Here is a 14,280-nt window from a genome sequence, read left to right as displayed (position 1 = left end):
TCAGGAACTCATTCTCTTTCTTTCTTTTTCAAGTGTTTGGGTTCTCAAACTTAGAGCCTAGAGTACATGTGTTCATGGTAAGCAAACTCCCTACCATTGAACTAGGCAAGTTCCCAGTCCTCTCTTTTATTCTGATCCTAACAATTTGAGTTTTCTCTTCCTTGATCTTTCCTTTTATCCAATTCCACTGACAAAATCTTGATCCAAATAAAATTCAACTCTCTGCCTTCCTTACACCTACATAAGTAGATAAATTTGTGTAAAAAGCAAAACATAATCATGTTGAATGGACTTTCCCAATTTTTTAAAATAATTTTTTATACCTTTATTTTCTTGATTGATTTTTTTTAATGTGGTACTGAGGATCGAACCCAGGGCCTCGCACATGCTAGCGCTCTACTGTTGAGCCACAACCCCAGCCCCCCAATTTTAATATTCTGAGAATATAGGGGTTATTGGGAATGTCTAAGACAGTGATAGATGATGAGAAAAACTGAAGTCAAGATCTCACATGAATCACAATGAAATTATATATATATAATATAATTCACAAATAAATTTTAAAGAATTTTTCATATGAGTCAAATACTTAATATATCTAGCTCACTACCTGTCATCACCTTGAAATATATCACAGGCAGTTACCCTATGAGTCATCTTGGGTTATTATATTTTGGTTATAAGAAGATATGAGTTCTAAATTGCATATTAAGAAAAAAATCAATCCAATTTTGAATTCTGGAAGGCTACATGTGGAATCCTCTTCTGTATAATTTTATACAATGTGTAAGAAAAATAAAGATTTACATTTTTTTCTTTCATGCTGTTTAATCCCTAAACTCTAGTGGAAATACAAATTCATCTTATGAATTCATATAAGTAAGTCATTTAAATTCATCAGGATATTGCACTAGCCTCCAAGGGGCAGAAGTGACCTCTTCTTTCTTAATACAAGTAAGGTGTGCACAGAAGACATCATGATAATTTTGTGCCATTTGGGAATAAGGTGCTTGACCTAAATGAGTCCTCTAGTATATATCAGTCAGGGTTAGTTCAGGAGAGTCACAATTCCTAGTTATTTTGAGCAGAAAATAATTTAATTCAGATAATATCATATTTAAATATTATTGGAAGGACCCAAAGAAGTAAATTTTAGGAGACTTCAATCAAACTTTCAATTTCAAAACTACCATTATGGCCAAACTACAATGGTCCAGAAATGTGCATGCTATTTCTTCCAACACTTAAAAAAATTGGACTTCATGTTGAAGACATCCAATGTTGATGATTGAATAGAAAAATCACATAACATGTGTTAAGATTAATCTGCTGTCTATATTTTTATTAAAGCACAATCAAGTTCCTAAAAATGTTACTTTTTGTTTAAAAAATGTGCTCACATAGAAAAAACACTTGATGAGTAAATGCAGAGGTTTATGATAACTCAAATAATTTTAAGTTCAAAAATGAAAATTAGTCTCATTCAGAGACAGAATTTTCAGAACTACTACAACATTTTCAGTGAGATTATATGTAAGAAATCAAGAATTTTTAATTTCAGAGGTAATAGAAATAGAAGAAACAAATTGCTCAAAAGATACTACTTAGAAGTGTGCAGCATACAATTCCAAGACTGAAAAAAAAAATCTAAGAATAAAGATGTGACTATTTCCACAGGAGTCAGTTCATCCCAATCAGTACCCAGTAGGCAGTCCTTCAGAGACTCAAGGTATTTGGTGAAATGGATTCCAAAAAGGGAACAGCTAGTAACTAAGGGAGAACCTCAAATATCTTCTTGGGGTGGCTGCATCAGGCTTGCACAGAGGAATCCTGTCAGACTCAGTCAAAGGATAATAGATTTTCAACCACATGCTCTACTGATTCCAACCCTTAGAATGTTGTAGAAAAAGGAAACCATCTCTTTCACACTGAGGTCTCAGAATACTACTCTTTATTTTACATTCAAGAGGTTCCAGATGCTTCCACAGCTTTAATTCTAAAGCCTACACTCAAAGAACACAGAACTTGTGTGCAAATATTTTTACTTATAGGTACAATAGGTAAAGGGGAATAAAAGGAAGGGAGGAGGTTTGAGAATAGGAAGACAGTAGAATGGATCAGACATAACCTTCTTGCATGCATATATGAATACACCACCAGTGAAACTCCACATTATGTGCAACTGCAAGAATAGGATCCTAATTAGAATAACTTATACTCCGTGTATGTTTAATATGTCAAAATACACTCTGCTGTCATGTATATCTAAAAAGAACAAAATTTTAAAAAGAAATGGTAGAAAGAGAAAGGATAAAGCAAGCTTATTTGACTAGATGTTCCCGTATTATTAAATTCACATTTTTTTACACAGAAAATTATCTTAAGAATGGGACAATGAAATTTATGGGTCTAGAATTCTTTAAACATACACATAATTTTCTTAGTATATTGTTCTTTCACTTTTCAAGTCAAATTTTTCAGGACCCCCAATGAGTTCTAGTCATCAATTTTCTCATAGCCTCTTTAACCTCCTTGTTTCTGAGACTGTAGATGAGGGGATTCAGCATAGGGATCACCACCGTGTAGAACACAGACACCACCTTGTTCTGGTCAGTGGAGTAGCTGGACTTGGGCATCACATAAATGAAGGTAATGGTCCCATAGAACAGAGTGACCGCAGTGAGGTGGGAGGTGCAGGTGGAGAAGGCCTTGTGGCGCCCCTCGGTTGAGCGCATCCTCAGGATTGAGAAAAGGATGTAGACATAAGAGACAGCAATGACAATCACAGTGACCACAATGATGGAGCCTGAAGAGATGGCTGGAATTATTTCTGAAGTAAAATCATGAGAACAAGAAAGCTTTAAAAGTGGTGAATAGTCACAGAAAAAATGATTGACTTTATTGGGTCCACAGAAAGACAGACTTAGTAAACAGCCAGTAAATGTCCAAGCATTCACACATCCACCTAGGTAGGAAGCCCCCACTAAGAGCATGCAGACTCCAGGGGACATGTGGGTGGAGTAGAGCAGGGGCGAGCAGATGGCCACGTAGCGATCATAGGCCATGGCAGCCAGCAGGAAGCACTCAGCTGTCCCAAAAGTCACCACAGAACAGAGTTGAGCTACACAACCAGCCACAGAAATAAAAGTTCCCTTCCTAAGGAAGCCTGTGAGCATGACAGGTGTGACTGATGAGGAGTACCCAATGTCTACAAAGGCCAAATGACAGAGGAAAAGGTACATTGGGGTATGTAGTTGAGAGCTGCCTCTGATTAACATGATTATGGTAACATTGCCCACTAAGGTGACAACATAAATTCCTACAAACACAACAAAAAAAATGGTACAAATTATAGCATTCTCTGTCAACCCCAAAATAATGAACTCTGTCACCATTGTGCAGTTTCCAGTCCCCATTTATATTGGGAATGGTCCCCACTGAAAGAAAAACAAGTAGCTGTTAGAGTGGAATAAAATAGTATCCTTTGCATACTTACTTTTACAATCATTGTATAATGTAAATTCCCAAAACATAAACACTCATTTGCAAATTTGGGGGAAAATATTTTCATATAATACCTCATGCAAAACTTGATTAAACAAATGCTCATCAATTCATGGCCAGGAATATGCACAACTCCCCCTACTCCCCGCCTTTTTTAAACACACTCAAATCACTTGTGGGTCATATTGTTAGTTCAGATGTTCTGTGAAGGATAAAGGTGAACCAGAATAGAACAACTATTTTTCTTTTCTTTCCAGAAATCAGTTGATTTCAAGAAATCACTGGCCTCGATACCCATGTGCTCAGCCAGCCACATTATTACCTTTCAATTATTAACAAAGATCCTTAAATCCTGTATATGTAACATAACTGATAAATGACTATTATCATGAACACAATACACTTATGTGTCCAAACTTCAAAGTGCTACTGTCCTTATCTTTGTATGGGAGATAAGAAGGAATTTTGCCAAAGCTGAACAAAGTTTAACCTTTTAAGGAAAATACCAGTAGCTTATTTTGGTGTCATTATGGCACAGAAGCAACATGTTAGGCAGAAATGCCTTGAGCTTTGGAGCCTTACAGCCTTGGGATCTGACTCCAGCTTTGTCACTGACAATCTATGGAATCTTAGACAATTTATATAAACTATTCAACACCCATCATTACTTTGTTTTTTTTAAAAACATACCTCACAGGATTCTTATTTTTAATAAGACGATATATGTAATAATAACAAGCACTGATAATAGAAATATGGGTATGAGCAAAAAATAGTACCTTAAAATTACCAATTCTTAACTTCTAATATATAAATGAGAAACAAACCTTTCTGTATCAATAGAAAGGGAACACTATTACCTGTAGATGTATGTACCTCAACAATAAGGACAACTAACAAAGAATTTTCAATGTAAAGCAAGGCTATATTTATGAGAAGTTAGATCTTTTGGGATATAACCTCTTGAGTACAATTACTAGTGTGTGAAAATTCATTAGGATGATGAAAATTGCAGATGCACATTCCAATATAAAATGATTGTCTAATATTAATGGATTTTTTGTGTGCATTAGACTTTTTTATATGAAAAATTCTGATGGATTACTAAAACCATTCTAATTATACTTACAAGGGTAAGCAAAAGTACAGTGTCCTAGACACAATTTCAATTCAATATAGAAATATTTCTAGAAGAATTAAGTGCTTATGAGATTTTTGTATTTCTAGATGGTTTTACCTTTGCTTTTTAATTGAACTCTTTATTTTAAAATAATTGGACAGTCACATACAATTGTAAGAAATAATAACAATTCAGAGATCCTATATTCCTTTTACCCAATAATAACATATTGTAAAATTATCATGCAATATTCCAACCAGTATATTGACAGTGATACCATCAAGATGTAGAATATTTACATCACCATAAGGATCACCCATGTTACCTTTTATAACCCAATGACTTTCCTTCCATCCTCATCCTCTCCTTAACTTCTGGCAACAGCTAATATGTTCTCATTTCTATCATTTTATTATTTCAAGACTTTTTCATTATATAATACCCTGTTAGTTAGGCATCTAGTTCATTTTTCTTTTAACAATTTTTTCCTTAAAATTTTTGCACTATACTTATACTACTATACCTTTTCTTTACTGTTGTAATTTTCCCAGTGATAACTCTTGGCAACCATTTACTTTCAACCTTCTTCTCCTGCCGCAGTCTGGCTGGGCAGAATCAGGAGCCACTTGTCAAAAGAAACTAACTTTATTTTTAGAACCACACACACCAAACAAAACAGCCTCTCAGGAAAAACCCTCAGAGCCCCAACTGCCACCACCGGCTTTCCACAAGCCTCTCTCTCCAACAACACAAGCCTCTCTCTCCCACAAGCCTCTCTCCACCTCCCCCAATCCTCCTGCTCTTGAGGCTGATTGGCTGGGTCATGTGGGCGGAGCCAAAAAAGTCCCCCAATGAGCAGCTCCCTGGTCTGAAAGGGCAGGGAAACAGCCCAATGAGCATCACCGCAGAGGAGCCAATCAGCTAGATGTTGCTGGGGCCGCTGTGAGCCAATCATCAGCCGGCAGCTGGAAGTTTGCTGGGAGCCCTTCGCTGTGGCTCTCAACATTCTCCCAACTCCAACCTAACTTCAAGTGGTCCTTTCTCCCATTTTTTTCCTTATAGGTTGTTGAGAAGATACATAACCTATTCCTACTATACTAAGATTATATTTGATAAAATACTCTGGGCAAAATTATAAATGTATATAGTATCTGTCTCACATGAATTCTTCTTTCTGATAAGAATGCAAGATAAGGGAAGTGATATCAGTAAGATGGTGCTAGGGATTGAACCTGGGGGTACTCTACCACTGAATGCATCTTCAACCATTTTTATTTTTTATTTTGAGACAGAGTCGCATTAAGTTGCCCAGGCTGGTCTCAAACTTATTTTCCTCCTGCTTCATCCTCCAGAATCACTGGGATTACAGGCATAAGCCCTCACACCTGGCAAGTGTAGAGTTTTCTGTATAATTAAGATTACCAGCCTAAAATAGTTATAAGATATTTTATAAACCTCATGATAATTGCAAAGAAAACACCTATGAAGACATAAAAAAGAGAAAGGAATCAAAGAATGTTACTATGAAAAAAATCAACAAATCATGAAGGAAGATAGTAGAACAGGAAAAGATGGACAAAAGAACCATGAAAGAGTCAGAAAATAATTAACAAAATGGCACTAGTAAGTCCTTACCTATCAATAATTACTTTAAACATAAATGGACAAAAATCCATAGTCAAAAGATAAATATTCATCCAAAAAGCTGTCAGAATTAATAAAGGAATTCAACAAAGTTGTATGATCAAAAACAAAAATATCAGCTGCTTTTCTATACATTAACAATGGACTATTTGAAAAGAAATTAAGAAATAATTCTATTCTAAAATAATCCAAAAGAGTAAAATGCATAGGAATAAACTAAGGAAAGAAAAGATCTGTACCCTGACACCTGCAAAACATTGGTGAATGTAATGGTAGAAAGTATAACCAAATGAAAAGGCATCTGTGTTCATGGACTGGAAGACTTAATATTGTTAAAATGTTCACATTACTCAAAGCAATTTATAGAATAAAGACAATCCTTATCAAATCCCAATTATATTCTTGCCATAAGTGAAAAAATTAATCCTAAAATTCATATGGAACCACAAAGACACCAAATAGCCAAAACAATCTTGAGAAAAAGGAACAAAGCTGAAGCATCATACTTTCAAAATACCTTTACAATATTGAAACAGTATGATACTGGCATAAAGATAGACATATGATCAGAAGAATAGATAGGAATTTCATATATAAACCTTACAGGCATGCTCAAATGATACTTAAGTGCCATGACTACATAATGGAGAATGGAAATTCTCCTCAACAAATGGTACTGGGAAATTAAATAAGTGAATATAAATAGATAAAATTAGACCTCTATCTTATACCATTTGCAAAACTAAATTCAAAATGGGTAAAGACTTAATGTAAGATTGGAAACTATAAAATTTCTAAAACAAAACATAGGTGGCAGCTTCACGACATTGCTCTGGGCAATGATTTCTTGAAAATTGACCCAAAGTACAGGCAACGAAAGCAAAGATAGACAAAAGGACTGTGTCAAACTAAAAAGCTCCTGCTCAGCAAAGAAAACAATCATCAGAGTGAAAAGGCATTCTATGGAATGAGAAAATATTTGCATTTCCTGTTAAAGATTTAATTTCCAAAACATATAAGGAAAACATTTTTAACTCAATAACGAAAAAAAAACCCTAATAACCCAATTAAAAATGAACTAAGAAGACATATAAATAGCCACATATTTATATCTCTTCCAAAGAAGACAAAAATAGCCACTGGATAATTAAAAGATGCTCACTGTCACTTGTCATTACTTGAATGTAAATCAAAGCCAAAATTAGATATTGTCTCATGCTTGCATAAATGGCTATTATTTTAAAAAAAGACAAGAAGTGTTTTCATGGATATGGGGAATTTAGAGTCCTTGTCCACCATTGGTGGGAATGCAAAATGGTACAGTCCCCCCAAGGAATACAGTATAAGAGTTCCTTTAAAAATTAAGAATAAAACACTGTATGATCCAGAAACATGTCTTCTGACTATTTGTCCAAAATAATTGAAATCAGTATTTTCTGGATTCAATTAATCCATGTTCATTGCAGCACTGTTCAAAATAGCTAAGATGTAAAAACCGATTAAATCCCCTTCGACAGATGAATGGATAAAGAAAATGTGGCATATATATACAGTGGAATTTTATTCAGCTTAAAAGAAAAGGAAATTCTGCAACATGCAACTTCAATTTCCTTTAAGATATTATGCAAAATTAAATAAACCACTCACAGAAGGACAGGTGCTACATGATTCCACTTAAATAAAGTATCTAAAATAGTCAAATTAACCGACTCAAAGAATAGAAATGTGGGTCCAGCACCTGAGGGTGGGGGACATGGGGAGTTACTCATCCATAGGCACAAACTTTGAGTTAAACAAGATGAATAATTTTGTCACATACTCTACTACAGAGCTACACCCTTGACTCTTGAGTAAAGATAGAGATGTCAGTTACTATTTTAATTGGCCATAGCATAGATTAAAAAAAATGATTTAACATCAATTCAACAAATGTCTATTTTATGCCTCCTGTATTTCTAGTACTGGACCATTAAATATGGATACAAAAACAGTCATAGAGACTGTATCTTCACACCAGGGAAAGAGGAAGTTTTTAAAAGGATTTTTAAAGGAAAGGTAGTAGTAGTAGTCAAGAGTTGTGAACAAAATGTTAGTGGAAAAACAGGGATGAAAGAAATTTAATTATCCCAGATGTGATCTGGATGTTTTTATGGAATCATTGGCTACCTATTTGTGTCACTCATCAGTCACAGTCATGTTAGGTAGGAGATAGGGCATGGGAAGGAACAGAAAAAGCAGAAGGGAGGTTGCCACCCTCCCGACATTTCACCTGAAGCCCAGCCTCTGAGGCAAAACTGGGTCATTGTGAGGTTAAAGGGAAGAAGTTAGATGACCACAAAGAGGAATTCAAGCCCCTGAAGGGAAAGCCCTTTATATGCAATAGCCAAGGGACTGACCTAAATTTAACTCTTTGCTTGTCAACATATTTTTAGCATTTCAATTTGTTCCTTTTTTATGTATTTTCCAGGGGAAGGGGGGCAGGCAGAAACTTACCATTTTACAGTGTAAAAGAAATTGTGTCAGGTTCAGCTGTCAATCAAGGTGCCATTCAACCCCAAATCCACACAGGGGAGAAGTGGAGAGCTAGCACATACCAATAAAAGCAATCTCCACTGTGTTGATGGGAACTTGAGCTACTTCACAGCTCTGCCCACTCCCAGTACACTCCCAGATTATACTTTTGCTTTCAGTAAACCCTTCTTCGCTAACCTCTGCTGTCTGGCTCAATTCTTTGGTAGAAAGGCCAAGAACCTGGACAGTCATGTTTTCTTAAAACCTAAATGAACTGTCTTTCTAGGACACATGGAACCTCACAACATGTCCATTTCCTAATTTGTTGAAGTCGAGATGTTTGAGCTGCTAGAACCTCCAAATGTAGATCATCAGGCTTAGCCTTTTTCCAAAAAAGAATTTCCTATGGACTCTCCAATTCAGGATAAAAGGAACCTGACTTTTAACCTAGTGAATATTGTGTTATGTAGCCATAGTTAAAGAACACCACAAGCTAATGGTGGTAATGACAAGTGAACAGGCAATGCAGAAACTATATATGTCAGAGTCTTAAAAAATGTTAGTGTAACCTTTATTGTTCTATTTGAAAACACACACAATAGTGGACCAGAGTAGATAACAGACAGAGAAAGAGAGAGTTATTATGTCTACCAGCAATCGGTGTAATGCATATCATGTCTAGGACAAATTATAAAATGTGGGAAATAACTAGATATGGTGGCACAGCCCTGTAATCCCAGTGACTCAGGAGACAGGAGAATTGCAAGTGCAAGACCAGCAATTTATCCAGGCCCTCAGCAACTTAGTGAGACCCTGTCTCAAAATGAAAAATAAAAAGGACTTAGGATGTAGCTCAATGGTAAAGCATCCCTGGGTTAAATCCCTACTATAAAAAAAGTAGATATATATTATTTTTAAAGTTTATGTCACTTCTATGAAAATAATATTGCAATTCTATTGGATGCATCTTTGTAAACCAAACCCAAATTATCTCTAAGTGTAGGTGGCATGCATACCTGGGCCACTGAATATGGCCACATTTCAGCAGTGCCACAAACTGCTGCAAGTATATTAGTCATTTTAATCTAAAAATCAACTTAAATTATAGCAAAATGTTGTGATTTATTTTTTCACATCATTTAATTAAAAATAAATGAAACCCCTGAGTATTTAGAAAATATTTCACTCAGACTTTTACATAATCATGTACACATTTTAGTTCTCTGTCCCAGTAGGTGAGTACATTTAATTCTCTCTCCAGTGGATTGTCTGTGTAATTTTACAAAACAAGTGCAGTAATTAATTCATAACTTCAAGTGAAGTAAGTAATTTGGGGCAATATCCCAAATGACCAAAATGACACTTAAATATGGCTTTGCTATACAGCAACAATTCCTTGGAGCCTCTCCCCACTGTTTCAGTAGATGTTTAACCAGTTTATACTTCTTATTTTTTTAACAACATAGAAATAGTTCATTCTCCTGTACGTTCCAGAAATAACAAATTACTGTTTCAAAGAAACTGTTAGAAATTGAGGACCTATTTGTTATTCCTCTACTTTGAAAACAGGGCTTGGTGTTTTATCTACATCATATAAATTAACACAAGAATCACATGAGGTATGTATCTCCTTTTTTACAGATAAGAAAATAGAAAATCAAGAAATTCTTATGATTTTTCTCATGATTCCATATACTATAAGAAGTAGAGTTAGAAACTAATGCCAGGTTTTCATGACCCCAAAGTCCATGATATTTCTACACATCACTAAACTAAGAGCTGGCCTTCCCATGAACATTTATTTGTAGATTATGTTATTAAAATCAGTGTTGTAAATATCCATTTATATATTTCTTTTGCACATAGGGATTAGACTTGCTCTGTGGTACACAAGCAGGAATCTAATATCTGGCACCATAATCCAACTTTAGAAATATGTGTGTCTTTTATGCACCTATTTCTTTAAAAATATATTTCTGGTTTGAGTCTTTGTCTAGATAAAAAAGAATCTGAGAATTCTGACACATAATCCTATGTGATGTTGATTGTATACAATTTGACAGAATCTTTGGCTCAGAACATGGTTGCTGATAGTTACATATGCATTTTTAAAAAATATTCTTTCGGGGCTGAGGCTGGGGCTCAGCAGTAGAGCACTCGTCTAGCATGTGCAAAACCCTGGGTTTGATCCTCAGCACCACATAAAAATAAATAAAATACAGGTATTGTGTCCAACTACAACTAAAAAAACTTTTTAAAAAATTATTCTTCAAATAGGGGTTTTTGAAGGAAAATCAAATTATTCTAAAGAATATGCTGGTCTTTAGATTAGAGTCTTGGAAAAGGATGAACGTGACTAGCATTCGCCCCTGTCTTTGCTCATGTGCTATATTTTGAACAAGGGGACCATTATTCTGAAATGCTAATTAATCTTTCTTTCAATGTAATTTTCTCGCTTTCCTAGCTAGCTACAACACCCTGACCTCCCCTCCTCCTGCTTGTGTCAAGTGCCCTCACTATTTATTTCCATACAATTGCTTAGTGGAACTGGCAAAACTAAAAATAACCTAATGCAAGTCACCAAGTATTTCTATTTACTTATAATGCTAGTCCATAATGTCACCTAGACTGTTATTGCTTCACACAATCCCATAAGCATAAAAAGGTATGATAAAGAAATAATCCTAGGACACATTATCAAACATCTCAAAACAGTACTAAAAATTCTGTTTGGCCTTTCCATCTTGAATATAGACACGAGCCAGCTCTTGGTATTGATTATTATAATTAACAGTATGATTATTATTCTAGGAAAGTGAGAAATTCAGAAAGAAAGAGATATCCAAGTCAATTCTATCTTTATTGGCCCAATAAGCTGCATAAATAGAGAGAACATTTACTAAATAGATAACATAGAGCAGAGGTACATTGGGATGGGAATGGAAAAACTAAAAGCTGGCCTTCCCATGAACATTTAAGTTATTTATAGTTTATGTTATTACCATCAGTGTTGTAAACACCCATTTATATATTTCTTGTGCACATAGGGATTAGACTTGCTCTGGGGTGCACAAGTAGAGATCTAATATCTAGGTTCTAAGGTAATTGAGTTTTCAATTTTAATATTTCATAGAATTTGAAAAGAAAACTTGTGTACCCAAAGTATTCTATAAGTAAAACAAAATTTGTCATTTAAAAAAAAAACTTAACTGCAAGTTTATATTTAGGTGCACACATTAATCATGGGGTCATTTCAGCCAGTTAAACTGCCCCTGGTTCTGGTTTTGGTAGGCACCATTAAATGGAGAGATGGAGACTGAAAACAATACGGCAGTGACAGAGTTCATCATTTTGGGATTAACAGACAATCGCACACTATGTGCCATCCTCTTTGTGGTTTTCCTAGCAGTGTATGCAGTGACCATAGTGGGGAATATCAGCATAATCCTGTTAATCCGAAGCAGCCCGCAGCTTCACACCCCAATGTACCTCTTCCTCAGCCATTTGGCCTTTGTGGACATAGGATATTCCACGTCAGTTACACCAATAATGCTCATCAGTTTCTTAAGAGAAAAAACTACTATCCCTCTCACGGGCTGCATAGCCCAGCTCGGCTCAGATGTCACTTTTGGGACAACAGAATGCTTTCTCCTGGCCACCATGGCCTATGACAGATATGTAGCCATCTGTTCTCCCCTGCTCTACTCCACCCAGATGTCCCCACTGGTCTGCTTCCTTCTATTGGGGGCATCCTACCTAGGTGGTTGCATGAATGCATCATCATTTACAGGCTGTTTGATGAACCTGTCCTTCTGTGGCCCAAATAAAATCAACCACTTTTTCTGTGACCTCTTCCCACTCCTGAAGCTTTCTTGTGGCCATGTTTACATCGCTGAGATTTCTCCTGCCATCTCTTCTGCCTCTGTTCTGATAAGCACATTGTTTACCATAATTGTGTCCTACATATACATCCTCCACTCCATTGTGAAGATGCGCTCCACCGAGGGAAGGAACAAGGCTTTCTCTACCTGCACTTCTCACCTCACTGCAGTCACTCTGTTTTATGGGACAGTTTTGTTTGTGTATGTAATGCCCAAGTCAAGCTATTCAGCTGATCAGGTCAAAGTGGCCTCTGTGATCTACACAGTGGTGATCCCCATGTTGAACCCTCTCATCTATAGTCTGAGGAACAAGGAAGTGAAAGAGGCCATGAGAAAATTGATGGCTAGAACACATTGGTTTTCTTGAATTAAATCAGATATAAATCCAAAAATAATAAAATCAATGATTTTGGGGACATTTGTGCTTGATATTTTAATGATATTTATCATTAACTTAATCACTTCATGTCAGCGAACTGCTCCTTGTCAATATAGAAAGCCAATGTTTATTTCCATTTTTTGAAGTTAAATGTGTCATTTACATGATCAGCTGCTGGATTCAAAAGAAATACAGATTTTACAAGGTAAGCATACTTCAGAATATAGTTGCTAACTTAAAATCTTTCCTATTTATCAATTACAGAGTCCTATTTAAACAGAGACATTTCAAAGATCAAATTTATTGAAAATTTTATCTTGTAAAATAACATTTGGGAAAGAAATGCCCAGTTAGATGTGTAATAATCAGCAACATTGACAAGTCAAGTAGTTCAGGTCACTTCCTTTAAGGTCCTTCCTAGCTATGAGCAATGTATATTTACATCTTTGGAAACAGTGATGTTGATGTCTCAGAAAAAAAAAAAAAAACCTACTTATTTTCCTTTTAATTAAACCAAAGCAAAAATTAATGATTCTGCTCTTGGTCCTTATGAGAATCATCTCAGATAGCACAGAAGAAACTAAAATGAATTTCAGCTGAGGTTTATTATTAATTGAAGTCTTCATAGATAAGTTCTAGAATAGAACTTTGGAAGCAGACATTTCATTGGACTATCCTGAGTAATAGCTAATATACAGAAAATTATGGTTCAAGCCAAAAAATATATTTGCCATGTACTTCTGTATCTCTCAAGGGGTATCCAGTGTCACTACTTCTCCTACTGCGCTTTGCAAAACTGCTCAAGATGTAGTCTGGTTAGGGCAATTGCCTCTAAATTGATTCCCTGCCTCATGTGTTAACTTCTTCTGCAATAATTTCTGATTCATATTTAAGATGATGAATTTTTTATTAGTAGTATAGCAATTATGTTGGACAAATCCTGAGACAGTGTGAAGGGACCATTTCACAAGCCGACCTCCCATTCCTGGGTTCTTCACTGACCAGATCAAGGGATAGTGCCTCTTCTTCAGCCTAAAAGCCATTGGTCCTATTTCCCCATCTATGCTTGTTTACTTGCATCTTTATGGACCCATAATCCTCCTCAGTGCAAAACTTCTGGAGCTAAAGACACCACAGACATGGCCCTAGGCAAACAGAGAGCTCTCAAGGCATGATTTCAGTCTGGTTTCGGACGGGCCGTCTTAGTGTTGTGGTGGGAACCTATACTCAGCTGGTTGAAG

The 14,280-nt window shown here is 35.8% G+C and overlaps 2 protein-coding genes across 3 annotated transcripts; one reads left to right on the top strand and one right to left on the bottom strand.

Annotated features, from left to right (window-relative positions):
- Window positions 1-2,477: 2,477 nt before the first annotated feature.
- Window positions 2,478-3,416, bottom strand: LOC114078781 (olfactory receptor 5P80-like). The gene has a single exon (XM_027919835.2). The coding sequence runs from the start codon at window positions 3,414-3,416 to the stop codon at window positions 2,478-2,480; it is 939 nt and encodes a 312-aa protein (XP_027775636.1).
- A 2,822-nt stretch (window positions 3,417-6,238) lies between these two features.
- LOC114078784 (olfactory receptor 5P4) lies at window positions 6,239-13,027 on the top strand. 2 transcript variants are annotated; one of them, XM_027919838.2, is made up of 2 exons: window positions 6,239-6,247; window positions 12,089-13,027. In XM_027919838.2, exons 1-2 carry the CDS (start codon window positions 6,239-6,241, stop codon window positions 13,025-13,027), a joined length of 948 nt encoding a protein of 315 aa, XP_027775639.1. The 2 variants fall into 2 exon arrangements, with proteins under 2 accessions (XP_027775639.1, XP_071473239.1); XM_071617138.1 differs by lacking the exon at window positions 6,239-6,247 and adding an exon at window positions 7,142-7,168.
- The last annotated feature ends 1,253 nt before the right edge of the window (window positions 13,028-14,280 follow it).

The sequence above is a fragment of the Marmota flaviventris genome, chromosome 9, assembly GCF_047511675.1.
Source record: "Marmota flaviventris isolate mMarFla1 chromosome 9, mMarFla1.hap1, whole genome shotgun sequence".
NCBI classification, from domain to species: Eukaryota; Metazoa; Chordata; class Mammalia; order Rodentia; family Sciuridae; genus Marmota; species Marmota flaviventris.
This window is presented reverse-complemented; position numbering and strand designations above follow the sequence as displayed.

Excerpts from the sequence above, each read along its gene's own strand:
- LOC114078781 (XM_027919835.2), bottom strand. The coding sequence starts at position 3,416 with ATGGGGACTGGAAACTGCACAATGGTGACAGAGTTCATTATTTTGGGG.